This window comes from Talaromyces stipitatus, genomic scaffold (assembly GCF_000003125.1).
Source record: "Talaromyces stipitatus ATCC 10500 scf_1105507295541 genomic scaffold, whole genome shotgun sequence".
Lineage (NCBI taxonomy): Eukaryota > Fungi > Ascomycota > Eurotiomycetes > Eurotiales > Trichocomaceae > Talaromyces > Talaromyces stipitatus.
Genome location: NW_002990115.1, coordinates 1,148,444 through 1,174,852, shown reverse-complemented (window position 1 = coordinate 1,174,852; position 26,409 = coordinate 1,148,444). Strand labels below are relative to the sequence as shown.

Here is a 26,409-nt window from a genome sequence, read left to right as displayed (position 1 = left end):
ATGATTCTTTGAACGTTTGATTGTATAGCATGTCTGTGCTCTAGGATCCTGTAATCAGTTCATAAATCTCTTCTCTTCTTCGAGCATCGCGACTTTTCTGACTACAGACAACACCATGGTGTACTCTCCAGGCCCTGCCTCACCCATCACCATGGCCGATCGCAGCTCCGGCCTTCACGCACGAAACAGATCCCTCAGCCCAGGACCCTATCCAGGCGTCAACAACAACGCACCCCAATCCAAACGAGACAAAAGACGCACCCAACTCCAAGAACGCCTCCACGATCTCACCGTAACCTTTAACCAGAACCGCGACAGCCAATTCCGTCAACAACTGCATGCGTTACAATGCGATATGACGTTAATCAATAATGCGGATCCGTACCAGGAAGGTCCCTTGCCTGATTCGGCGGAGCAGATTGCGCGGTTGATTGAAATGACTGTTGGTGGGGGGAAGTTTGGGAAGGAGATGGCTAGTATTTCAGGCAGTTGGTATGCGAGGTTTGTGCAGGAGATTAATGAGATTAAAGAGGAGCGGGATGCGGATTTGGTTGCTGTTATGGTATGTCTCTGAGTCGAGAGTGGTTTGACGTTACGCTAATGGTTGTTGGGTAGAACCGACATGTCGAAGCTGTCAACCGGTATAATCATGACTTTTTATGGAGGCAACATTTCGCGCGTGAAGAGTATAAACTCTTATCGGGAACGTTGCGAGAGCGATTAGTGCAAAAAGTCTCTGCGAATAAAGCACGGCTGATGCGTGAGAAAGAGCAGATGGATATCTCAGACACGAATGCGTTGCTACTTAACCCGAATCAATTCACAATTACAAACCCCTCGAGCCCCGGCGGCATTGGTGGTAACCGCAAGACTCGACATACCAGACATCGCATCGGGATGGACGAGTTCGGTAACGGGATTGGTCTAGAAGGAAACAGAAGGAAACGCAAAGCTCCCGACGATGATATTGGATCTCCTGGTCGTGACGGATTGTCGACTCCTGCAGAACGATCCAAGGCCTCTGCCGAGAAACAGCAGACTGATAAGATTTACAGCATCAATTCTCTGTTTACGGATAAGGAACTTGCTATGCACGCCAATCAGGCACATATTGCTACGGCGCATTTCTTTGCTACGTCGAGAAATCAGGACGGTACCGGCAGTGCAGTGAACGGTAGTAACAGTGAAGAGGCCGATGACGCCGATAGTGCCGCCCCTGGAGAAGACGGAACTCCTGCGGCAGCAGATATGGCACGTACAGCAAGTCAGAATTACCATGCGACTCGCTCAACGCGCAACCAAGGCAATACGGGACTTAGTCTGTTGGCTGAACTATCCGATAAACCAGCTACACGGCCAAACCTACCGTATCATATCCTCGCCAACCACAGTTCGCGAGCCAACCAAAACGCACCACCTTTGAGTTCGTTGATGAACGAAGAAATCGACGACGACATCTCCCGCATGGATCGATTGCAGGCCAAACCTCAAGGATGGATTGATAGAGGTTTGATTGAGAACATCACAGAGCCCATTCCGGAAGAGATTGATGGTGTGCCTACAAATTCAGATCGATTTAGTTTGTTGCATGCCGACTTTCCGGTTGATATGGGGGTTAAGTGGTATTCGAAGAACGGTGCTGGGTATGAGATGTTTCCGCAAGTGAGTGAGCGTTCGACTGCTAAGCGGCGGTAATCTTTTTGCATTCTGTCATGTGCTTGTTGTTCAGGAGTATCGAATATGGATGGATATAGTCAAATCACAGCGAGGAGAAATTGCGTGCTTCAAAAAGAGGTTGGTAATCGGTGACGTCATTTCAGTTAAAATACATATTTGCAACTAATACAGCCAATGAGAAGTGATATTTATCTGATAATATCTGTATGTATGGTAATATGGATACATTAGTTTGATTACAAATTGGCATATTTATAAGCGACTTTCGATGCGATTCACAATTCTCTTTCTTTTCGAATATAAATACCTCAATATCTGTGACCTGTCTCGGCATTATCATCATCAGAAGCATTACATTACAGTCCGAGTTCATCAGCATGTCGACTACTACTACTACTACAACAACAACCACCCTGACTGCAGAGTCAGACCCCAACTACATCCCCCGCGGCCCCATCTCCGCCGAACTGTCCTTCTTCCAACATCCCGCCGACGGCTCCATCCCCTACAACTACGTCGAAGAACCACCCTCAGGCCAACCACGCACCAATTTTGAGCGAAAATCTCACCTCGTAACCATCAACGACATCCGTGGTCATGAATCAGACTATACCTTGGACAAGGATGCCTTTGAAGTCCACAGCGGTGTGTCATCCGCAACAACGTACGAAACATTCAACAATGACGAAGAGATAAAGCGGGTGTATTACCCTGAAGTCGAGAAATTGCTTCTCGATAAAGTTGAGGGAGCACATAAAGTGATTCTGTTCGATCATACGATCCGCCGTCAAGATCCCAATTCGCCGCGTCAACCAGTCAATGCGGCGCATTCAGATCAGACTGATCGCGCGACAGAATGGCGGGTGAAACTGCATGTGGAGGACCCCGCTGAAGCGGAGCAGCTACTTAAAGGACGATATCGAATCATTAACGTCTGGCGTCCTCTCAACGGCGCGGTACAAGCTGCTCCTTTGGCAATTGCGTCTGCTGCCTCGGGCAACCCCGACAGAGACCTAGTGCCAATCGAGCATCGCTACCCGACTCGAACTGGCGAGACGATGGGCGTGGTTTATAATCCTGATATAAAATGGAATTATTGGTCGGGTGTTGATAACGACGAGAGGATTTTGTTGAAGTGTTCGGATATCAATCCCCCAGCCGGTAAGGAGATTGGGAAGAGATGTCCTCATACAGCGTTTGTGGATCCTAGGACTCCCAAAGGTGCGAAGCCGAGGGAGAGTATCGAAGTGAGGGCGTTGGTTTTTGGTTGATTTTGTGGTCTGTACTGTAGTTATGATGATTGCACCGCTTGGCATTTGAGCTGGTTATGAGTGTATTTTAGTTAGCATGTTAATGGACCTTTTTTCCCTTCTGCCACAAACAACATGCGAATATCATAGTCAGTGCTCACAGTGCATACTATTATACAGTCTCAGTTTCATACCGCCTCAGCCAAGGCGCGGGCGCTTATAGAGTGAGCGCTATTCGGTAAGGCTAATATAGATCATTAGCAATCCACTCAGCCCCCGCCTCATCGACTTAGATACTCGTATTATGTTGGGTTGGGTTGATTACGCTCATGCACTAAGAGTGCACTAAATGTGGCAACCCTGTTTACAGTTTAGAAGAGTCGAGACTGTCGTTCTCCAGGTTACACCCGATCGCACACGCCATGGTATCGATCATCTCTTAACGCTGTGGCGTAGCGCGCGCAACGGTCAATGTCGATAAACCTGGCATCTTCGTCACTCGCTTGCAGGCAGGTATCATTAGACATCCACTGTTGGTTGGCGTGGTTAAGCGCCAGGCTAAAGCAACGTTGACTCAGCTGTACCTCGACTCGTCTTTTAAGGAAACAAGTTGAGGAATCGACATGGCAACCATCATGGATGAAATGGATACTTTTCCATTACTACAACAGCAAGGTGGTAGCAATAGACCAGCGCCGGTTTTCCATTCAGCAAATTCACGTTTCAGCGGCTCTTCGCATTATGATCGCGACGATCTCGAGTTGCGTCCTGTGGAACCAGTTTCTATATTGCACAAGTCTGCTTTTCGGCCTCCGCCGCCATCTTCAAACCCTAGCATGGCTACTTTTCAGGGATCGATAGATGAGCCTGAACCCGAGGCTGAGGTACATTCACCACGTCTTGAAGATGGTCGCCTCGTTCCTCGTCTGTCGCAAAGACTGAGTATGAGACGACCTGCCGTCATCCGGTCAGCGACAAAAACCAAACGTGATTTGAGACATTCAACCTCAGTACTATCCATAGCGAGTCCGTTGACTCCCTCGGGGGTCCGGTCTTTGTGGTCAATAAAGGCTAAACAGCAGCCGGAAAATAACCAAGAGCTTGAGAATTTGAATGAAGATGATTTCGTTACAGTTGATATTTCGTTTCTGGAAGGACCGGATGCTAGGCATCAGGATGCGCTTCCTATCAAAGCCCCGCAGGTTGATTCAACCATACCACCCAAAACAGGCGAAATGGTCGTACACAACACTGCGCGAGAATACGGACAGCATCTCGCCAATCAGAAAAATATGATTGTCGCTGTCAAAGAAGCCACTGCTATCCCGGCTGTAGATTTGAGTAGCCTAGAAGGATCCGAACGGCGCGCATCAACATTCAAAACTGCTTCTGTTGATGAAGAAGCGAGTTTTTTCTATCCGGCAGACCCTGAGAAACCAGATTGGAAACCATTCTCGATGACTTCTCCTTATTTATTCATGCTTATCACTGTTTCTCTAGGCCTAGCAGGCGTACAGGAATATCTCTATCAGCAATCCAAATCTCTCGAATCACAGGGAAAAGGACTAATACAATTCAACAACGTAGCCGAAATCCCGATTCCGCAATTCTTTGCCTGGAAATATCTCCCGACTATAGTCATGGTTACATACGGCGTGCTGTGGCAGATCATGGAATACAACGTCAAAAGACTCGAACCATACTACCAACTCTCTCAACCAACAGGCAACATTGCCTCGAAATCATTGAATCTCGACTACACCACATTATTCAGCTACTTTGTCCCCTATAAAGCCGTGCGAAACCGCCACTGGACGGTGCTTGTCGCCTCCGTCGGCGCCGTATTAGCAACCACAGCCGCACCGTCCCTTCAAAACGCCTCGATAAGACCAATCCATAACCCAAATTGTTCCGAAAAGGAAAAGTGCCAAGGCCAATTTGAGCAATTCGTGCATATTGACGCGACATGGTCGAGACTCGTCTCTGTTTGTCTGGGTCTGGTAGCTGTCATGGCGTTGGTTTTGGTGTTTCAACTTCGACGAAAGTCTGGATTGTTGAGTGATCCCAAGGGGATCGCGGGGATAGCGTCTATGGCGACCAAATCGCATATTCTGAATGATTTTCAGGGTATGGATACCGCTACGGACGATGATATACATAAACGTCTACGACATAGGCGATACGTGCTGTATAAATCGAGTATTTGGCAAGGGGAATATATCAAATATACCGAAGAACATACCGATCAACCATTTTCAACTGCCTCGCCACATCCAATTGCACTTCGACGTTTGCCTGGGATCGTGTTTTTGATATACCTGACATTTCTTGTCGCCGCTATCCCCGTCGTGACGTACACAAATGCGAACGTGGTAGCAGTCAAACTCCCCTGGCTCCCAGTCTTACTGGCCGTTATCGCAAAACAGATCTGGACTGCACTAGAATTCGCAGTCAAAATGCTAGAACCATTCTACGCTTTATCGCAGGGGAACGCTCGTCCTGAAAACACGCTCACCTTAGACTATCAGGGTATACCCTACGGCGTCCTCCCATTTCAAGCTCTACTAAACAAACACTACCTCGTCTCGTTGATTGGCATCGGGTCAATCCTCAGCGACGTGTTAACAGTAACATCATCCTCACTATCCATCAAAGATGAAACCGAAGAATCCTTCATGACCTCTTCCGCCATCTCCACCGTCGTCGTGTTTTTCTTGCTTTGTTCCGCGGCTTTGGCCCTAGTCTGTCGACGGCATTACTTCGTACCCCGACCACCGTCAACGATCGCCTCGATCCTAGCGTTTGTGCATCAGTCGCACATGTTAGATGATTTTGTGAATACGGAGAGGTTTAGTAGTGATCAGATGAGGGCTATGCTGGTGGCGAAGAATAAGAGGTATGGACTGGGATGGTTTCGGGGGAGGGATGAGAAGTTGCATTGTGGTGTGGATGAGGAGCCGATGTTGAGTAGGTATGTGCATGGGATTAGTTACAAAGACGCTCAGGCAGGGCCGTGGGATTCGAATTTGTATAATCCGTAATAGAGGACCTGTAAGGTATAAGTGTATAGCGTATACGAGATGGAGTATGGCAATTGTCACTTTTGATTGGCATACCTAAGTACAAGCCTATCTACCTAGGCAATGTAATATTGTCAAGAATAGTATAAAGGAGTGTAAGAATATAATTAACCCATATACCACTTTCCTTCCCTTCCATCATTATTATCAAAATAAGGATAGTATCTGATATGAGATATCATAACAGATTTTCCCAAACATGGCACATAAAATAACAGGTAATATCAAATTAGCAAATATGTCGGAGTCAGATTACAAGAACAAGGCCAACGCGCCCATGACACCGGTCAAGAGCATACCCTGTCGAGAGACAAGGGCTCCTGGGACGGCGGCACCAGTGAAAGGCTTAATTGTCGAAGAGGCAGTAGGTGTCTGAAAGCCAGTGGCGCCTGCAACACCAGGGACGGCGCTGGTCTTGGTAGCCAAAGTAGTAGCGGCGGCTTGGTTGGGGATCACAGGGACAGATGTAACACCCACAAGACCGACGGTAGGGGTACCAGTAGCCGCGACACCGGTAGGAGTAATAGTCGTGAAAGCGACTTGAGGGACGGTATAAGTGCTTGAGGCAAATGTGATGGTTGTGCAGGGTACAGAGGGCACCACAGAAGATCCAGCAGGAGAGACACCAGCAGGACCCGAAGGAGCAGGGGTAGGTCCGAGGGTGATTGTGGTGGGGACAGCGGTGACGATACCTGGGTTTCCAGGAATGTAGCCACTGCAGATACCGGTGAAGTAAGACAAGGCAGTGGTGAGTTCAGAAGAGTCGCTGCTCCAGGCTTGAATACAGGATATGATAGATGCGGTGGCGTTTGCGGAAGGGCAGTAGCAAGGAACATCGGTGTTGTCGTTGCAGGTTTCGGGGAGCCAAGTGTTGATACACTTGGGGACCACGCTGGGGCAGTTGTCGGGGGTAGGGCTATTTCCGGCGGGGGTGGTGCTGCCAGCAGGTGCAGGAGAGGTCTCAGAAGGACCGGCAGGACCAGCAGGAGAAGTGTTTCCGGCACCTGCAGGAGAGGTCTCAGAAGGACCAGTGGGACCAGCAGGTGAGGTACCAGCACCAGCAGGAGGGGTTCCAGCAGGGCCAGCAGGGGAGGTGTTACCTCCAGGAACACCAGTCTCGGTAGCCGTAACAGGACAGATGGTGGTGGAAACAGCAATGGTCTGGGTAACGACAGTCTGAGATTCGGCAGGGCAGTTGGTGACTGTTGGGGCGCAGCTGGTGATGGTGATTTCAGTGGTGGTGAAGACGGTGGAAGTGCTGAAGCTCTGGACGGGGGGAGTGACAACCGGAACGGACACAACGGGTGAAGATCCACTAGGAACGCCTGTAGTTCCAGGAGCAGTGGTTCCAGGAGCGGTGGTTCCCGGAGCACCAGGAGTGGTGGCAGTTCCAGGAGCAGTAGTACCGGGAGCGGTGGTTCCTGGGGCTCCAGGGGTGGTAGCAGTTCCAGGAGCAGAGGTTCCAGGAGCAGTAGTACCGGGAGCGGTGGTTCCTGGGGCTCCAGGGGTGGTAGCAGTTCCAGGAACAGAGGTTCCAGGAGCAGTAGTACCGGGAGCGGTGGTTCCTGGGGCTCCAGGGGTGGTAGCAGTTCCAGGAGCAGAGGTTCCAGGAGCGGAAGTACCAGGAGCAGAAGTTCCAGGAGCGGAGGTACCAGGAACAGAGGTTCCTGGAACACCACCACCAGGAGTGGTAGTAGAAGGACCAGCAGGACCAGTAGGCTTGGTCATTGGAACAGAGACAGGAGCTGTAGGCGCTGAGTGAGGAATAGAAACTGAAGCGGTGGGAGGAGGGCTAGGAGTAGTCTTGGTGTGACCGCCAGTGGGAGGAGCACAGTCAAATCCAATAGAGTATATACCGAATCCACAGTTATCGACGTCACTGTGATCAGGAATGGTCCAGCTGACAGAGGTGGCACCACCGCACTGGTCGTTGGAGACAGCTGTACCCTCTGAACCGCACTTCTTGGTGAATTTACACTTGCTTCCGTCAGGCATGCCGAAGTTGAAGTCAACGTCGGTGTCCTTGTCAGTGTAGACGCTGAAGTGGGTGATAGAGAAGGCATCAATGTCCTTGCCGCAGCTGATCTGGGGAGGGGATGAGTGGCTGCCCTTGGAGATGTTACCGGAGATGCATTTGTCCTGTCACTGTTAGATGATATCTCAGACTAGTGATGATGTGACGTACAGAGCTACGCTTGAGCTTTCCACCGGGACGCTCGGAGCAAGTGAAGCCAGAGAATCCAAAACCATCAAAGTTCTGGATAGACTGGCCCGGGTTCAACCAGGACCAATCCCATCCTTGATGTTGAGTGTCGGTACATTTGTTGTCACATTTACTTGGACTGGGAAAGCAGCTTTCGGTGTCCCAGGTGGCAGAGACCTGCTGGACAGCCAAAAAGGCGGCCACAGCACTGATAGAAGAGAACTTCATTTTGGAAAGAACGAGCGATAGTATGGGTTAACGATAGTGATATTCTCAGCGAGAGAGATTTTGCATAGGAGGTAACTCCAAACGAATGTTGTTACTGTCAAACGAATGACCCAGCTCTCAGAACCGGTATAGTAGATGATACCAAAAAAAGACCAAGAAACGACAAAGAAAGATGGCTGGATAGGAAGGGAAGGAAGAAGAAGAGTCATCGGCCGGGGATACATGACGATTTAAATCAGCATACCCGTCCGTAGATGGGACTACTATGACCGATCCAGTCATGGGAGCATTAGGCTTCACGGAGAAAGATCCCTTTGTTTCGAATCACTAGTTTCTACAAGAGCCTCCCCATTGGCAATGGCAACAGTGCAGAATCGGATTCTGACTCCGTATTGTAGCACTGGACAAGCAGTTCCTCGTACATCCCCACCAATAGCGTCAACGGAGAATTCATCGCTTGCAGAAATCAGCCGATGTGCTGCGGTTGAGGACCAGGAGAGGCGCCCAAAGGTAAGACATTCTGAGGTAGACCCCAGACGCCGGAAGCCCATAGCAAGCCTTAACTATTAAGCTATCATGCATGAATCTAAGCAGGAGACTGGTCGGACACCCCTAAAACCTTCTTGTAAGTCTACAATTGATATGGGGTGGGTCATCGACTAGAATAGGACGAAAAAAGTGAAGAATCTAAAACAAAAGCAGTCAAACTCTAACCACTAGCCTAGAATTAGCGCCAGGAACAGGAAAGGTCTCTGTTTTGAGGTGACCAAAACGGCGTCAGACCTCCGGCGTTCGAGTTGGACTTAGGGCTCCGTTACCTAATCCGGAAGGTTTCTATCCACTCTAGCTTGTGGCGTTCGCTTAACTCTAGACTCCTCATTCTGAGTCTGACTCTTTTAAGTACGTACTGTATATAGTGCTTAACCGATTTACCCAGATGGAGTGTATACTTGACTGACGGAGGCCCTTCCGTAGCACAACTGCCTTTAACAGGAACTTTTATCGGAAGCCATTGCAACAAATGGACTCAGCCAAGACCTTGCTATTGATGCAGTGGCGCCACGACAGTGAGGATCGAATCAGATACATAACTGGAAGATACATAGAGTCGATGTATCCATAACCTGTATGAGTCGCATAAACTACAAATCTACCAAGGTCCTGTAAAGGAAAACAGAAGTTTCATATTTGCAGAATTGTCACATTTATAGACCTAGGTATCATTGAGTCAGCCAACCTACCTGCTTCCTGGTGTTTACAACAATCGGAGTTTTTTTCTTGAGGATCAGTCTGATCAGATTCGAATATGGGCCTGGATCGTGTTAGTATCGGCGTTGGCCCGTGACCGCGTGATGATCCGGTTCACCTTTCCCTTCGTATCGGTCGAAAAAAATTGCATTAGCGTGCTCATCCAGGGGGAAGAAAAGTGAGCCAAGTGAAACGCGTGGTGTATCAGCCACAGAGAAGAACTAACTCGATTCTTCCGGTCGATTTGATTGGCTGGGTGTACACTTACTCGCCGATTCACTCCGGGGAGCAAACATCAGACAGGAGATCTGAAGTCCAAGTATTCACTGCACAATTGTCAGTTGTTGTGGACGTACAGGTGCGGAATCCCTTCTTTCAATTACCCCTGAGCACTGCCCTCTCAATCTTCAGTCTGATTCCGAACCGACCCAATACATCCATGAATACTACATAGTACAGACTTCTATGACTATAAATATCCAATTATATACCTAGGTAGTCTTAGACGCCGAACGATGATAGGTAGTGATAAGCATCTAGTATATTAAAAACTATCACCACTATCGCTACTATTGAGCGGAGAAGATGCCGTAGCACAAAGTGTAATGCGAACTGGTACGTTTTTCAATGCACGGATGGAGGAGAAGAATGCCCAAGCAAGTACGGAGTACCGGTCGAGTACCGGTTGACGCATCCTAATAATTAGTACTCGTCCTATTTTCAATCCTTCCAAGGACGTAGTGAGAACCCCCTGCTACCGGTGTTATCATGTCATTGCCGGTGTCGGTGTGCCGCAACCCTGCGATCACTGACTCTCGGTCAGCTGCATTACTATTGTAATCCCTTGATGTGTTTGTGTGTTTGACCAATCCTTGCAGTCACTCTCACTGGTCACATAAGACCAGCTCGTATCCGGGATTCGTCCAATCTCTAAGGAGCAGAATCCTTGAGATCTGATTTCTGACTTATGCGCCAATTCTGACACGATAGACATAGACAAAGAATTGTGTCGGGTCCAGTTGCTCACAAGCACTTTCTTCCAGCAGAAACATTGTTGTTGCTGCCGTTAATTTCCCTTGGGTTTATTGCTTTCGTTTTCTAGTTTTATTGTTTGTCCACTGAGCACTGACTCCGATGTTATGTGTTCGTCACGGACGACTGCCCAGGTGGTGACTGCAAGAAGCCGAGATGTTTTCCCGGGGTAGTGCCTAGGTACACAATGAACCCCAACCTTGGAATCGTCCATGACTCCAGGCGCAAGTTACGAACAGTAACCCACCCAGAATGACACCTCTTGGTATGAGCTCTAACCCCATATAGAGAACAAACCATTCCTGGATACCGCTTGTATGGGAGCCGATTTGAGACATCTGGGTTTTGGTTAAGCAGAATTCATACCACCGACGATCAAGACCAACGCGCCTCAGGAGCAGACTTCAGACCGAATTGCTCGAACCGCACGTTTCGAATGGGCCCGGGTTCACGGGGGACTCATCCAGGAGTTGTCATTCGGAGTCAGAGCGGTGCTGTAATGTCCAAAGGAGAACCACTCCTTTGTACGACAGTGGGTGCTAGACTTAGGCTATAGGAGGGATGGAACACGTATTGAACGGCGTTCAAGGAGTAATTTGAAGCTGGACGCCCCGACGTGCAGGTATAGATGGCAAGACTCCAGCGCTAGCTACTAGTGGTCCAGGGGACCATGGCGCAAAACGGAGAATGCAAAGCATTTTGAGGATAGCATCAGGAAATGAGCAAGTGATAGTAATAAACATTTCAATCATAGTTGCTCAGCCAGTTCTCACGGCATAGAATTACAAGAGGGAACGCATTCCACTTCCATATAATGTACTACCAGGTAGATACGACGATTAAATGGATATGTTCATCATTGTTAAAATCACACTAAGAACTCCAAGGTATCGACTAAATCCACAAACATAAACAGAAACTTTTGATCTATCCAGTCATTGAACCAGCGATCAATATCCAGATGCCATCATCATAAACTCAATCAAATCATAAAGGTCTAACAGCCATTACCGTTATCCTCGTTGACAGACAACAAACATCGTCTCGTCATAGCGCCGCTGCGCCAGTTCGCCTTACCGCCCGCCTCCAGATTTCCATTCATATACCGGCCGTCACTTAATGAAACATGTCGCGAAATACATCACATGGACCTGGTATTATCAGGTAATGAGAAAAGTTAAAAGAAAGTCGATGCCTTATGCAAAAGAATGTATGAGTAGGTTGATTTGAGTCTCTCAAAAAGAGAGCTGATTGCGCCGATGGCCATCAATTAATTTACGTCGTACTGCTTCGCCCCCAGAATATGGATTCCGGCGCTTGCGAGGAGGAGTGCGAGGATCGGCATAACGAGAGTGTTTGAACACACTAGCCGCTCGAGACGGAGAATTGGCTGGCATGAATTCTCGATGTTGAGGAAGGCGAATCAAAGTCTGGTATCGAGTGTGGTTGCGACGGAAAGCGGTCACAATGCCCTTGTCCAGATGATTGAGGAATCGTTCGGCACTGTCGTTGTCATTGGTTCGGTTGGGTGTTGGTGTAGTCAAGCCTTGGATGGACGATGCAACGGCTGGCGATGTTGTAAGGCCCTCTTCGTCGTCAGACCCCTTATTCATTCCCTCGTCTTCATCAGATGATCCATTTCCAAAGTCAATGAAATCATCAACGTTCAGCATGCGTTCGTCGTCTTCATCATCGTCTTCGTCGTATGAGCTATCAGCGGCGAACGACTGCGATGGATAAAAAGCTTCGGGCGGGCCCATAACCTGCCCACCAGGGGTGGCATCGTTGCCCAAAGCGGTCATCATGAGGTTACCAGAACTCAGCATTGGATTTAGCTCAAAACCGTTCGGTGAGGTAAGAGCGTCTGTATCGCTTTCATCAATCAGGTGCATAGTGGTAGCTCGCGGGCTGTTGTGTGCAGTTCCGCACATGCTGTTGGTCGCCGACTCCAGCCAGTCATGACGAGAAGAGGCATATGCGGGGATAATTACTAGGTGCTTGCCGGTGCAATCGACAAGAGCAACTGGCTTTTTGGGGTCGGCAACAAACGTTCCCATGATAGGTCCGCGCCGACGTGGTGGGTTTGATCTTTGGCTGGTGGAGTCTCCGGTTGCTGTTAAAGATGTGGTCGAATCTCGCCGTAGGATAGATCGTGGATGTGTGATGGTGGCAGGGGGTGGTAGATCCTCGTCTGTAGTTTCTCCATCGTCGGCTATTGTATGTTAGTAAACATAATGACGCAGCGACAAGTCTATTTTAGGGAGCATACTTTCATAGCCACTAGAGCCGTCTGAGACGGCGTCCGACTCAACGTGGTAGATATTGGCCGGGTGACTGATATCAGACTCCCCAAAGATGTCTTCATATCGCTGGTTGTTGCTGGGATCGTAATCATTGTCGATCATGCGGCGAAGAGTAGGATCCAAGCTGTCTTGTTGCAAGAAATCACCGGGAATCTCATCGTCAGTACTACCATCGTGGCTATCGCTGGAGGAGTCTGAGTCGTCCTCTTCAACGACGAAATGAACGTGTCGCTGTACAGGCGTCTCAACGGCTTCACTGGTAAAATCAGTCTCGCCGAACGTTTCCATTGCACTGTACAAATTGTCTTCGAGCAAAGGTTCTGTGAACAGGATGTGATCATCGAAACTACCGAATCCGGCCCACTCATCAAGGTCGGGACCGTCCGAAGCTGAAAAGACACTTTTCAACATTTGACTCTCATCCTCAGACTCGAGAATCATCTGCTCTTCAAGCTTCTCGACATCCATGTCTTCGTCGTCGTCGATCTCATCAACGGCCGCATAGTCGCTGTCCGAGTCTCCGGTGCTGCTTTGTTGCCCTTCGTAGCCTTCGTCGTAGGAAAGCTTTCTCTTCTTGATTGAAAGAGTAGAGGATTCCATCTTTGACCCCGTCTTACGTCCTCTGCGGCTCTTGCCTCCGTAGGACGGGGTCCGATGAGCGGACTCGTCGTCTTCATCGGAACTCGCTTCAGAATCCGCTTCGTCCTGTTCATCGTCGTCTTCAAAGCCGGAAACTGAGGATATAGTTGAGATGGAAGAGAAAGACGGCTTCCTTTTTCTGTTGCTGGCTGCGACAGTCTTCTTTCCGGCGGAGTGTTTTAAACCCTTATTTCGCGCTGCCGTCAAATGCGACAACTCTGATCGGCGGTATTTGCCCATCGCTAATGGGGACCGCTTTGGGGACTGAGATGTGGTCTTAGGCATCTTACTTGTAATAGTAGTAAATAATTGTAGAATATGCTCGTAGTATCGATGATTTCGTCGGAATGATGATGGGTGGAAATTCGTTCAATGGCTATTAATGGTTGGAGAGAGGGGGGACGACAAGAGAGGCCGGTTTAATGTGCGTTAAGATATTATTGTTAGAGGTTATTGCCGTCTGTAGAAGGTAGGATTGGTCGGAGTCGGTGTAAAGAGGAATAGGTACAATCGGTGTCAAACACTTTCTAGTCCTCAATTGGACAAACAAAAAGTGTCTTTTCCGTGAAGGTTCTCAAGGGCAATTTCGACGTGCCTTAACGCAAGCGTCGAAAGAGGAAACAGATATCGTCAAGGTCGAGTTATTGAAATTTATCTTCGAAGAGCTGACTGGACTGGGGAGAGGGGGACAGACCGCCCCTCCCCAGCAGGGAATTTACAGCTCAGCGAATGCCATCTTGGGCAGCTTCCTGTCGACGATATCTGGGTTGGGAGGAGTTTGAAGAATTAAATGCTTGTGAGATAGATAGTGGTGATGTGAGTGTAGATGGTCGTGACGATATGACGATGGAAGAAGAGAAGAAGGGAGGAAGGGAAAGAGAGAAGGAAAAACAGAAGCAGAACGGGGAAAAAGAAAAGTTCATAAAATACAATACAGCGTAACAGTAATACAGATGCGGCTTTCTAATTGGTGCAATTTTTCCTGCAGCAAGGTGGGGTCGGCCTTCTTTTGGCAGGGACCAGCCAATCACCAGCCCTTTGGACTCACCGCATATTGAGTCTTCCAATAGAAAGCAGCCATTGTGCTCAATTGGCAATTACGACGATCCATCTTTAGCCTTGCTGTATGTATCCGTGTGTCAAATACATCCTCGACGGCTCATCCGTTCTCAGGCAGAATGAATGTTACTGCCATTATGAGGTGAAAATATTCTACAAAAGCACGATGTACCCTCTTTGAACATCGTAATTTAGCTCGATCATACGGTAGAACCTGGTCCAGTGGTGAGGTTCATCTCCTGACCGCCGATTAGCTATCGCTACGTAATCGCCTACGACCCGGTCTGCGGGACTTCTTCCAACCTATGATACCGCAGGATCTGGACGAAAGGCACCTCCGCGATGTCCCAAGTACATGCAGGACGCATAGGCCAGCGCAGCGTTAACTAGGTATCTATACATGCATGTAGTTAAAAATGTACACATGGCTAGTTCTTTGAGAGTCGAGAAGTCGAAGACGATGTGGCGGTGTCGAATGTCTAGAAGAAGCCCAAGAAGGGAATGCGTCACCCCACCAGACTGCCCAAAGATACATTGTATCGGGTATGATACATACAGAGTACGTACTATTTACAAGGACACTGAGCGTCTGCTACCCCGTGCTCAGCATCTAACTTACCGTGCTTATCAGAATTGAAGACTTCAGCTAGCATCATCCAAACCATGAAAAGAGCAGACGGGTTCCAAACAAAAACAGTAACCAATATTACTGTAGCGCTAAGTATGTACTCCGGAGTCCGTACCAATCAATAACAAGAAGCCAAATCGCAGCTCTGAGATGAATCATAGCAGGATTTTTCGCCGACCAATCATCCCAACAACATATTACGCCAAAGCGGCATCCCGCTCGTTCCTCAAGTTTGGAATAACTCACCCTCAGAGTATAAAGCAAGGAGTAATATTGATTCAATATGACTTATCATGACTGATGATTTTGACAATCAATGAGTCAGACTCAGGCTTTCTCTGGTCCTCGGATGATTCCTGTAGCATGCAACTAGGCTGCAACGTCCATGAAGGACCTCGGCTAGAATGAGGCGAATGACTTGGCCATTCCATTTTCTGAAACTCCACTTCTTCCAGCAAAGTACTAGTAAACATTTTACTCAGTGAGACGCTTCAATAGATTTTCCTTCGGTTTTCCCTTGTAAATCCGGCGCCCATTACGTATGTAGTCAAACTTTGTATTTAAATAAATAGCGTTCCGATTAAGAGGCAAATTCCTTGAAAAGGCTGCTTCAGTGTTCCGGCTCCAGATGAAGTTGAGTTTTAAACTTTTATTAATTTTTTGCGATTGTGGGGTACTAACTTCCCAGCGAGCCGCTAGGGCTTTGGTAGTAGACCAATAAGATGTCTCACTTTTACAAAATTAGGGTTGAAATGTGGACAAAGTACATAAAATGTAGCGAATCAGACGTCTGCGGAATGCGGTCCCATGACACTAGTATTATTCGGGGAAGTGTTTATTTTTGTAGTGTTTTATTGTCGTACAACCACCAATGTGTCGGATATAGGCATGTGGCCGAACCGAACACGTCCAGTATCATTTCGTCATTAAATCTCAAACAGAAAGGTATCAATCGTGTTCTAAAGTATATCGGAATGTCCCCGAAGGAATCTGCATAATCACATCATTAAATACATCATAAATCGTCAAAGTTGCTCTCATGAAACCGAATACTATTGCCGGGAAAGGAAAGATTTTTTTTATGTGCCGGGGTATGGTTGAATATTACTCGTGTCTTCGCTTTTCGTTCTCTTCGAGAATGTGCGCAAGAGCGAGAATCGATTTCGTTCAGAGTTTCTTCTTCCAGTTGTAGGAGTAGTCAATGTGGGTGTAGGTTCCGTATTACTGCTGCTTGACGCAGCAGCAGCTGCTGTCGTAGCCGGTGATGCCGTCTCTGTCGTTGGTGTTTGTACGTCGGTATTGGAGTCGGTTGAAGACGCCTGCTCTCGCATCTTCTGGACTTGCTCGACACCATCACGCACATCGGAGATTGGTGCGTCTCTAGGCGCCGTTGTGCTGAGAGTCTCTGTAGGACGGATATGCTGTTCGTACTCTTCGTTCATTTTGGCGATTTCGGCTTCCGTGACGAGCCGCTCGTTCTCTACTCGTACCTCCTTGCCACGCTTGTGACAGTACCAAAGGGCAAGCAATACAACTAAGGAACCGTCAGCACATATCCAATCCATACCCAGGTTCGAAACTTACTAAACAAAGCCAAAGACCACAGCACGTTCATCCCTAAAACAGCCGGGAATCTAGCTCGAAGAAAACTGATAATCGACCTCATCATACCCGCAATCGCAGTTGGCTTGCCCACAAGTTCCTTCAAACTCGGCGTCTTGAATCCTATCTTCTGCGCTGCAGCTGCCGCTTTACCTGCATTTTCCAAATTGACTCCGCTCCTCGAAGCTCTTTCGCCAGCTACAGCCAGGAGTTCGGGACCTAGCGACTCGGTGAATCGCTCTGGAAGTTGTTGAACAAGCTTCTGCAGAAACGCAGGGAGATGCCCAAATGCGTCTTTGAGTTGTTTGTCACCGTTCATTAACAGCATTTCTAGATCGCGATATGCTGTAGGTACGCCCGTAACGAGATCCTTGAATATCAATTTGAATTTCTCCAAGAGTTGCTGCGTCTCGTCACTGATAGAGAAGGCGCGGTTGTTTTGGGCGGCGAGATTCAACCGTTCCATGATTATGGCGAGGTCTTCTTGTTCCTCTTTCTGCTCTTCGTCTGTTAGTGGATTGCCATCCGCAGTTGTTGGTTTTGTGGATATTTCGTCCGCGTCGACTTTGGGTCCTTTTCCTTTGGCGTCCTGTTTATTGTCAGTATCACGAGTTATCCGAGGGTGAATGTCATATATACCTTCTTCGATTTAGCATCGTGACTTCTTTTCCTCATCCAAAGACTCCAGGGTCTTCTCTTTTTCGTCGTTGCAGCTGACTCATTATTCAACTCGACTTTCTCCTTCCCAGCCTCGTTCACTTCCTTAGGAACTTCCCTCTCCACATTCTCCGATGGAGACATTGGTAACGGAATATCTTGAGCACCATCCATCAACGCAATCTGCGCATCTCTACCCAAAGGCGTTACTACTTCTGCTGATGTGGTGTTGTTATTATTGTTGCTGTCGTCAGGATTCGACGTGACGCGTTGTAAGAAAGCTTCATCTTCATCAGTCAGGACGGGTTTAGAGCTCCAGGGACTCGCTTTTGACGCGACATTTGTAATATATTGGAGGGCCATTCCGTATAATATGCGAGAAATAGGTATATGAGTAGAAAATAAAAATAAATAGAGGATATCTCGAGGCGGGACTTGTCAAGGTTGGACGATGATATCACTTTCTCTGCTTTGACAGCGCCAAGAACGCCAAGAACGGATCGCACTCGCCACATCTGCGGCCGAGTGGGTAGCACGGCCACACGTAATCTATAGAGATCGAGCCAATCAGGTCTGCTTCCCGGGAAGACTTCAGGGCTTCATTATTATGTACATCTTAGATGATATCAAGATGCAAAAGGGCCTTCAGCTTCTTGTTGTCAACTCCATTGCATAACCACTTGCAATCTGGTACCGAATCCCCCAACAGCCATTGAAAAAGAAACATGAAAAAATTGGTATGAGAGAGAGCTGAATCACTCCTTGCCAACGACAGTGCCTGCTGCCTGTTCCTGGGCCTCTGACGCACCTACATCCTTGATCTCATGCTCCTGGCCTGGTTCTTCTTCAACAATTCCTTTTTCCTTTGCGGAATCACGAAACTGGCTTCGGTCAACGGCTCACGCTGCCTGAATTTCTCCTCCATACGAACCAACTTGTCATTGCAGCAGAGAGCAGCTCGTTGCGCCAAGACTTCTGCTTGCAGGGAGGGATACTTATTCATAAGGTTGCAAAAGCGTTGTGGAAGTTCTCTGACGTACAACGTCATAATTTCCGTAAGGGAACTAGGGATCCAGAACTCCTGAATTGGACCAGACCTGAGCAAAGCTTGGTTGTAACGAGTGTCGACTACCCCTGGGCGAGAAGAATGCTAGACAATACTCAGCATGACATCTTCGATGAAGTCGAGTAACAAAGGTAGCTGGTCCATTCTGCCGTAGACGTTCCATGCTACTTGAATCTTCTTGATAACGGCATCTGCCATCTCTGCGAGTCCGAGCAAACAGGATTGAGAGCACATGATGCCGAGACGAGGAATGAGTGCTTTCAGATCTTCAATACTGTGTACATCCTTGAGCATGTACAACTTGGCGATTTTTTCGGTATCACCTAGAACATCTTCCGCCTCATTATCGACAGAGGCAAGATCAGAGTTCAGATCATCATCGTGGGAAAGGCAGGCGTACACGGGCTCAAATTCAACAGGTGTCATCCCGTGAAGATAGGGGTGAAAAATGTATGGGGCCACTCCCAAAGTCTGGATGGAACCCTTCAAAAAGGATGATTTGTTGATCTTAATGTGCTGATTGTCTCCGCTGCCAATGTGAATATCAACCAGCTCCTCGCCATCTGGCTGTTGCTCCTGCTGGTGATGAGGAGATGGAAATTACTGCACCGTTGTCTTGGCCTTCTTCCTAGTAGTGAACCCAGATCCATGTGCTGAAGTGCGCTTCGGGAGTCCCTTCTGAATTTGAGGTACCCCCGGAGGGTAGATAGATTGATCCTTATTGCCCTCGGAGAGCTCGCTCGCATCATCCGTGTCGACATCGACGTCTTGGCCGAAATCAAGGGAGGGCGTATTGTCATGACGTCCTTTCATCTGGTATTCCTTTCTGGTGTAATTGCTCCAGAATCTAATATCACTTGTCTTTTGAGCAACGTTGTAAACATCGGCGTAATCACGACCGTCTTGATCAAATTCATGTGGGGTGTACTCCGATAGTGGAAAGATGCACTTCCGCTCAATCATACGACTACATCGTATAAGTGACTAGTCTTTATCGCCAAATTGTTCGTGAAGGTTGGGGGACGCACTCGACTTACTAAGTATTGCATCCGGGGAGGTACATCAAGTATGTGGCCTCTGCAGGTTTTTCAGGGTTGGCATTAGCTTTTGGTTTTGAGGATCCATGCGCAAGGTTCTCAGGGATGTGCACTCCAATCCACAGCTCCATTTTGTGACTCGTAGCTGCATTCTTCCACTTGATCACAAATGGAATCCCATGCTCGACATCAGTAGATTCTGGGATAGGGGTGAGGTCAATGCGGTGAGCCATTGTGATGATTTGGTATCTGTAGAAGAGGATAAAGCGAGGAGAAGTTCGAAATGAGCTCGTAAGAATGGGGAGAAGCTTTGAATTAGACAGCGGTGTCATGGGAAGGGAATAAGGTGGAAGATGGTTATACCTGGATGAGTTCCCTTGAGAGGAAACTGAGATTGGGTAGATTGGTGAGTAAAGAAGCTTCCAAAAGAGAGCCCTTAAGGAAGAAGACTGAGAGCCTTTTAAGTGAGATGGTGAGTTGAAGGGTAGAATTGAGAGTAAATCAAGTGAGCCGGGCCAGATTAGAGAGGACGTGTAAGGAAGAGTGGAAAGGTAAGAGAAAATATGAGGAGAGGAGGAGCATTGAAGTAAAACTAGGGTAGGTAGAAGAGGCTGCGTATGAAGAAGGAGGAAGGAAGAAGGAAGAAGAGTTGAGAGAAGAGATGGAAGAAGAGATGCCAGGATAAGAGAGTGAAGAGAAATAAGCACTTACTTGAGGTGAGTTCAATCGATTTAAAAGAAGCAAATAAGCTTCCACCTTATGAGATGGTTAGTTGGAGAGGTTGAGGAAGTTGTAAGGTGAATTAGGAAGAGAGATATAGGGTCTGAGAAGGAAGTTAACAGTTAGCTTGAGGCAAGTTCCACCAGTTTGAACGAAGCAATTCAGCTTTCCCCTTAATGAGATGGTTAATTGAAGTAGTTGCAAGTTAAACAAGGATCACAAGTTGTGAGTGGTTGTAGTGATGTAAGTAGAAGAGAGCTCCCTTACGAGGATGTGAGGAAGACAGAGAGGTGACTCAATAAGAGATACATGATCTGAGAATGGAGGGTAAGTATCACTTACTTGAGATAGAAGTAGAAGCGACCAGGAAGAGATACAGGATCTGAGAATCACTTACTTAAAAGCTGCTCAAGCTCAACGCTTCCAAGGCTGAAGAAGTGGTTGAATGAGTAAAGATCTGAAGGACCTTACGGGATCAGATAAGAACTTATAGTTTGGAAAAGAAGAAGGCATGAAGGATGCCAGAGATCTAAATTATAAGCCGGCAAGTTGTATCAATGTCAGACTACGAGTGGCCAAATCCAAGGACCAAAAAGAAAATATTGAGGCGGCCGAAGGTTTCTTGATTGTAGTTAACTCGCAATGATCATATCACAAATGGCTCTCGCAGCCGGGAAGTATTGTACAGATACTACCACATCAAGGCGCGATGAGCAGCAGTAGTCAACAAAAGCGGAGTACAAGCAAAAAGCAAGTATAGGAAAACAAGCGTGCAATCTGCGTGTACGTGGAAAAAGATTCTCGCAGAGAATCAAAAGGGAACAAAAACTATCTGGTAAATTATTCAGCTTCGACAAAAAGCAAAAGCAACGTCAAGGAGTGAAGGATATTAATAGTAGTAAAGAATGGTTTCACTCAAACCATAAGAACGGCGGCCAACCTCGAAGAAACGAAAGAGTAGATGTTGCATGGAAGCAAGAGAAGAACCCCAAAGTTATTTCTTGGTTATCCTGCCATTCTGGTCGAGTTTAATCCTATCCTCTCTGTTGATTAATACACTCACTATCCAATCGTGTGATCTGTCTGTAAAGCTTTGAAACAATCTAACGTCAGATGAACTTGGGCGATCGGCTGTTGCTGTACGAAGTATGAGTATATGGCATATACGAAAAGTAAGAAATAGATAAGGTAAAACTCACCCAATCTCCACAATATCATCGATATGATTGCTCATAGCCACAAACAGATCAAAAAACAATTTACCTCCAATTTCCATCTCCAATTGCATAGTCCCGCTTCTCTTGAATGTCTTGCGGCTTCGAATGATCAGTGCTAAATAATGAGCACGGAGTCGCGATTCAGTATCCGGTGTATGCTCGTACGCAAACCGGGCAGACCTCAAAATGATATCCACAGGGATACCGCTTTGAAGGCCCTGTTTCCGAAGAGCTAGATGCTTCAACTCCTCAAGACCGTACTTCTCTGCCGCGCAGTAAACTACGGTGTCTCGAAGAAGTTCAGCACCCAATCCGGAATGAAAGATAGTAGCCATACTGGATCCTCGGCCACCGGTTTTATGAACGTCCTGGGCATCTTCGAGCTCCCAGGTGTGACGGCGTTTGTGCTGAAGCAAACGCGGGAAATAGTCACCTTTGTAGAGAAACTCGAGGATGCAGGATAATACCTCTGGTTCTCTTTGAAAGGTCAACTACTAGTATCTACACGGAGGTCAGAAAGAACTCACTCGTCTGGAAGGTCCACCTTCTTTCCGTTGGGTTCCAGGAACTGGTCCTTCAACGCAGCTTCAAAGAAGGCAGATCGGGAGAGGACATCCTCATGGGCAGCAAAAAGACGCCGCTCATGGCCCACAACGATGGTAACGATGGGGCTTGTGAGGGGGCTATAGTTCGAAAGTCAACTTAGTCAATGATGCAGTTCATGAAATGATAGTATCATACCTCCCCGTAGGCGGACTGTCCAAAGACTCCTCCATCTTCTCCTTCGCCTTGTCACGATAGGTCTTCTTGGTAGGCTTCACAGCCTTGTCTACTCGGTACTTGGTAAAAGAACGTTTGAACATTGTGTTGTAATAGTCAAAGATCTAGCGAGTGACGTCTAGACTTGTGAGAGAAGCTAGTTGGAAGAACAAGCGAATAATCCAGAAGATATGAAAAAAGAGCGGACGATAATCTTGATATAAAGAGCGAAAAAAAAGTTGGCAAAAAAACGACGCTCTTGATCATGCACGAACTCGCATGAGTGTGGCGGGAGCCTTGGAAGCCTGGTCAGAAATTCCGATGCGATGCGAGAGTCCTCCTTCAGCAATGAATCGATCGGTCGAGCGATCGAAACAGTGAGAAAAAAGAGATACAAGATCACAAAATCGTATATTTCTGATCCAGACTCTGCACATACATACAGCAAGGTAGCATGTGCGATGTTGGCAGCGGTCGACTCTCGAAGCGTGAAGAAAGGAAAGAAGGAAGACGGAGAGAAGTTGAGGAGAGATGACTCTTGTATCTCCCAGATCACATGATTCATCCAGTGTGCCAATCACCGCCAAAACAAGAGACGATCAGGTATAATTTAAATATTTATACAACATTGGCGGGATGTCTGCCCCGTGTGGATTTTCTCGTTTAGTATAGGCGGCTGATAGGATAGGCTCCAGCATGGTGTGTACCTATCAGGTACTTGGTTCTGCATGCTGTTAGCATACATGTGCATGTACCATGGGAGTCGCTCGGGAAATGGGGCAGCCAATGGCCTTATTTGAACGACATGCCTATCTGAGTCTAGGATAACGAAAGGGAGACCTCTTCATCTCTATACTGATCTCAGCCTGGATTCCTTGATATGGAACTGGGAAGTATCATAATTATAAAAAGTTACTAGAATTCATGGATAGATCCAGTAGTAGACTGCCCTTCATTCTTAGATCGAACTGCTTGATATATTATTGATTTGGATGCTGGGAGGCCCTCTCTGTACTATCTAATTGATCTCAATACTTCTTCCTTTCATTTTCCTCATTTTCCTCATTTTCCTCATCTTCCTTTTCTCCCTCTCTCTCTCACTACATCTTTTCCCCTCCACCATCTACCTATTCTATCTTCCTCCTCAACCTACCACATCGACAACCAACGTGCCACCCAAACGCAAGGATAAGTCGTCGACCGCAACAAGCGCGACGAGATCACAAGTGTGATGGTCATTCAGCCGCTCAGGGAACCGAGATACATGCCATCGTGCTTCTTGTTTGAACCACTGGACCGAACTCTTTACTCAGGAGGTATGTGTCAAATCATTTCACATCCCAACTCAATTCTCGGTAGTGAAAAGCTAATAATTTCCACCGAATGGGCAGCATCGATCGATCCCATCACTCCCGACTGGGGTAGCCTCCCCTACAACATTGAAAAGTATGCCGTCGAAAGTGATCAGGATGAAGAGATGAGTGATGATGATGATGAAGAGGATGACGCCAAAGCCATTGAACAAGTGAGCCAAGCCTTGATAAACTGACAGAACCCTTAAGCTTATGCGATGCAAACTTCAGGGCCGTCCTTCCTGACCTCAGCGAGCCAAGAGCTACTCCAGCACGCTAAAACTCGCCAGACGAAGATCGCATTGTCACCGGTCCTCGACCCCTAGAAGGCAAGAGACGCAAACTCTGCAGCGTCGAGGACATGGATGAAGACGACAAATTGATCTACTACCTCAAACTGGCTAAGTGGACTGAACGCGCTATCCATGAGAAGTTCGTAGCTGAAGGTCACACCAACTACAATGTCAAACCATTGGAACGCGCTTTGCTCGCATGCGTCGTTTTGTCATGGCGGAAAATCACAAGCGTCTCAAGGAAGGCACTGCTGTTTGGCTCGAGGATGAGGTGGGTTTCATTCGATTGTTCAAAGTCTTTCAGTTTAACAGCTAACCATTACTAACACAAACTACTGCCAGAAGTAGTCGCCTTGCAACCGAGCAGATCGAAAAGGGACGCTTGGACCTCGAACAGCGTAAATGGAAACTGGTACCCGAGTGCATCCAGAAACGCGAATCCTTAGCCATGTACCCTGCCGAGGCATGTTGTGAACGTTCCGAGGCCATGACTTCTGGCGGGGGTAGTCACGGCTCTCAAAACTCCCCTGACCCGAAAGTCGCCAGATTGCGCCATGAGCGTCTGCAGCAGGTTGAATTGCTGGAGCGTTTCAAGCGTAACGAGAATTTGTGAATGAAAATCACACCGGAGGGCCACCATGGTTTGATAGCGAGTATATCAAACCCGATTTGCTTTTGACTCATTTGATGCATGAAACGGATAGTTATTAATTTTTCTTTAGATGTGAAATCATAACCTGGCCTTGGCTTGCCATTCCTCATTGAGTTTGCTTTCCCACTCTGCTCTATGATCCCTGCTGTCTCGTAGTATTTTCTCTACCTCGGCGTCACTTAGACTATGAACGTCATCCAATGATATCACTTTCGTAGAATGCCATCCGGCGTGATGGAATATGACTTTTCCAACATCCCCGCGGGCAGGCTGTATAGACTTTGCTAAGACATCCCGAAGATACTGAGCCCACCCTTGAAAAAACAGCTTCCCAGCAGCGGTACCAATCATTATGAATCCAAAGACATGCGGCATCCCCTCATATTGCTCTACTATGACTGGCACACCAGCATGGTGAATCTTGCGCGCCGTGATTAAATCCTCATCTGTTAGACCTTCCTCTCCAACAGCAATATATATCGGCGGAGAGCCTTTCCAGAGTTCCTTGGGACAAGCAAGAGGTGATACCAGTGGATGCGCAACTAATCGGGCATTGCAGTACAAATCGCTTCGGGGTGGATTAGTCGGCCAAATGCTATCGGGAGTATTCGTGGCAGGATGGTACATCGTTTCTGCTGGTTCATGAGGTGGTGGTGCTAGATAATCATAAATTGCATTGTCGCGGACTGAGGACATTGAACGCGTGATATCGCACCATGGAGAGATTAGTGATATGCCGACTGGGAGATCGATAGAGACTTCGCGACAGTGGAATTGCACCGTGGACGATGTCCTCTTCAGCGTCAGCAGGGTCTGCAACAACGCTAGACTTAGATTGCCGCCTGCAGAATCTCCCGCAAATATGATTTTATCAGCTGGAATTGGTTCATGGTATGAACCTTCCGGAGGGTGAATGAGGCTCAAGTAAGCAGTAAGAATATCCACCAGAGCCGCTGGGAATGGATTCTGAGGAGCTAAGCGATATCGAACATTCAATGCTCGCGCTCCTGTGAGTTTACAGATATATGCCACGGGTACTCTATGAGTACAGGGATCCATGAGACTGAGAAAGAAGTTAGTCACTCGTTCATCCAGATAATCAAATCCGAATCCGAAAACGATGAACTTACTATAAAGCTCCTCCATGAATATAAAATATAACCAAATCAGATTTCGCCTCAACTTTCAGCGCTTCATATTTCTCCTTCTCAGAAATATCCGGCAGTGGCGCATTCTTGTCCACTCCGCCGCGGTATCCCGTCCACTCGGCCTCCACAGGTTTCACAGGTGGCATCACAATCATCTTCGCTTCATCTCCTTCCGACAATGTCTTGACAACATCTAGAACAGCAGCCGCAACAGCATCTTCTGGAGCCGGCAATGTCACTTTGGATATCCACATTGGTCCCTTGATCCCGGGATCATTCATTGATTTGCGCTGCTGTGTGCTGACGGATACCGACATATCTAGAAAAGAGCGAATAATGGCGACAGTCATTTCGGTGCGAAGGTCTTGCTTTTTCGATGCTGGGGTGATTTGTAGGCCGTGAAAGACGAGTGTCTTGAGGATTAGGGGAATGCGCGCCAGCATTGCCTTTAATAAGGCCATTGGGTTGTTGAGAGTTGACATTTTGACGATATGTGTTTCAATGCAGAAATGAAGCGCTGAAAATGCGATAACAGAAAAAGATACTATTCAACGAAAGA

General features: G+C 47.6%; 9 protein-coding genes across 10 annotated transcripts, besides 4 other annotated features; 3 read left to right on the top strand and 6 right to left on the bottom strand.

Annotated features, from left to right (window-relative positions):
• Positions 1-22: 22 nt before the first annotated feature.
• Positions 23-3,051, top strand: TSTA_027520 (deacetylase complex subunit Sds3, putative). The gene is made up of 4 exons (XM_002479847.1): positions 23-562; positions 616-1,691; positions 1,755-1,794; positions 2,040-3,051. The coding sequence occupies exons 1-4, from the start codon at positions 116-118 to the stop codon at positions 2,946-2,948; spliced, it is 2,472 nt and encodes an 823-aa protein (XP_002479892.1). The 5' UTR covers positions 23-115; the 3' UTR covers positions 2,949-3,051.
• Positions 3,052-3,340: 289 nt separating this feature from the next.
• Positions 3,341-5,968, top strand: TSTA_027510 (uncharacterized protein; the record flags this gene model as incomplete). Its single annotated transcript, XM_002479846.1, has 2 exons — positions 3,341-3,811; positions 4,007-5,968. The coding sequence occupies exons 1-2, from the start codon at positions 3,551-3,553 to the stop codon at positions 5,966-5,968; spliced, it is 2,223 nt and encodes a 740-aa protein (XP_002479891.1). The 5' UTR covers positions 3,341-3,550.
• A 291-nt stretch (positions 5,969-6,259) lies between these two features.
• TSTA_027500 (extracellular serine-threonine rich protein) lies at positions 6,260-8,550 on the bottom strand (the record flags this gene model as incomplete). The annotated part of the gene is made up of 2 exons (XM_002479845.1): positions 8,193-8,550; positions 6,260-8,146 (listed from the first exon to the last, which is right to left on the bottom strand). Exons 1-2 carry the CDS (start codon positions 8,436-8,438, stop codon positions 6,260-6,262), a joined length of 2,133 nt encoding a protein of 710 aa, XP_002479890.1. The 5' UTR covers positions 8,439-8,550.
• Positions 8,551-11,555: 3,005 nt separating this feature from the next.
• On the bottom strand, positions 11,556-14,091 carry TSTA_027490 (uncharacterized protein). Its single transcript, XM_002479844.1, has 2 exons — positions 12,988-14,091; positions 11,556-12,930 (listed from the first exon to the last, which is right to left on the bottom strand). Exons 1-2 carry the CDS (start codon positions 13,943-13,945, stop codon positions 11,954-11,956), a joined length of 1,935 nt encoding a protein of 644 aa, XP_002479889.1. The 5' UTR covers positions 13,946-14,091; the 3' UTR covers positions 11,556-11,953.
• Positions 14,092-14,505: 414 nt separating this feature from the next.
• Positions 14,506-14,575: a sequence feature (CT-rich).
• A 1,525-nt stretch (positions 14,576-16,100) lies between these two features.
• Positions 16,101-18,026, bottom strand: TSTA_027480 (uncharacterized protein). Of its 2 annotated transcripts, XM_002479842.1 has the most exons (3): positions 17,589-18,026; positions 16,932-17,538; positions 16,101-16,881 (listed from the first exon to the last, which is right to left on the bottom strand). In XM_002479842.1, the coding sequence occupies exons 1-3, from the start codon at positions 17,967-17,969 to the stop codon at positions 16,427-16,429; spliced, it is 1,443 nt and encodes a 480-aa protein (XP_002479887.1). In that variant the 5' UTR covers positions 17,970-18,026; the 3' UTR covers positions 16,101-16,426. The 2 variants fall into 2 exon arrangements, with proteins under 2 accessions (XP_002479887.1, XP_002479888.1); XM_002479843.1 differs by having other exon boundaries at positions 16,101-17,538.
• A 388-nt stretch (positions 18,027-18,414) lies between these two features.
• On the bottom strand, positions 18,415-19,942 carry TSTA_027470 (uncharacterized protein; the record flags this gene model as incomplete). Its single annotated transcript, XM_002479841.1, has 4 exons — positions 18,415-18,740; positions 18,768-19,251; positions 19,282-19,639; positions 19,710-19,942. 4 exons carry the CDS (start codon positions 19,940-19,942, stop codon positions 18,415-18,417), a joined length of 1,401 nt encoding a protein of 466 aa, XP_002479886.1.
• Positions 19,943-20,328: 386 nt separating this feature from the next.
• Positions 20,329-20,408: a sequence feature (CT-rich).
• Positions 20,409-20,970: 562 nt separating this feature from the next.
• On the bottom strand, positions 20,971-22,895 carry TSTA_027460 (uncharacterized protein). Its single transcript, XM_002479840.1, has 4 exons — positions 22,388-22,895; positions 22,174-22,329; positions 21,629-22,123; positions 20,971-21,566 (listed from the first exon to the last, which is right to left on the bottom strand). The coding sequence occupies exons 1-4, from the start codon at positions 22,507-22,509 to the stop codon at positions 21,539-21,541; spliced, it is 801 nt and encodes a 266-aa protein (XP_002479885.1). The 5' UTR covers positions 22,510-22,895; the 3' UTR covers positions 20,971-21,538.
• Positions 22,896-23,439: 544 nt separating this feature from the next.
• Positions 23,440-23,551: a sequence feature (GA-rich).
• A 118-nt stretch (positions 23,552-23,669) lies between these two features.
• Positions 23,670-24,773, top strand: TSTA_027450 (uncharacterized protein; the record flags this gene model as incomplete). Its single annotated transcript, XM_002479839.1, has 4 exons — positions 23,670-23,721; positions 23,797-23,930; positions 24,116-24,321; positions 24,399-24,773. 4 exons carry the CDS (start codon positions 23,670-23,672, stop codon positions 24,661-24,663), a joined length of 657 nt encoding a protein of 218 aa, XP_002479884.1. The 3' UTR covers positions 24,664-24,773.
• Positions 23,867-23,913: a microsatellite.
• A 7-nt stretch (positions 24,774-24,780) lies between the features above and the next one.
• Positions 24,781-26,332, bottom strand: TSTA_027440 (lipase/esterase, putative; the record flags this gene model as incomplete). Its single annotated transcript, XM_002479838.1, has 2 exons — positions 24,781-25,765; positions 25,833-26,332. 2 exons carry the CDS (start codon positions 26,330-26,332, stop codon positions 24,781-24,783), a joined length of 1,485 nt encoding a protein of 494 aa, XP_002479883.1.
• Between the last annotated feature and the right edge of the window lie 77 nt (positions 26,333-26,409).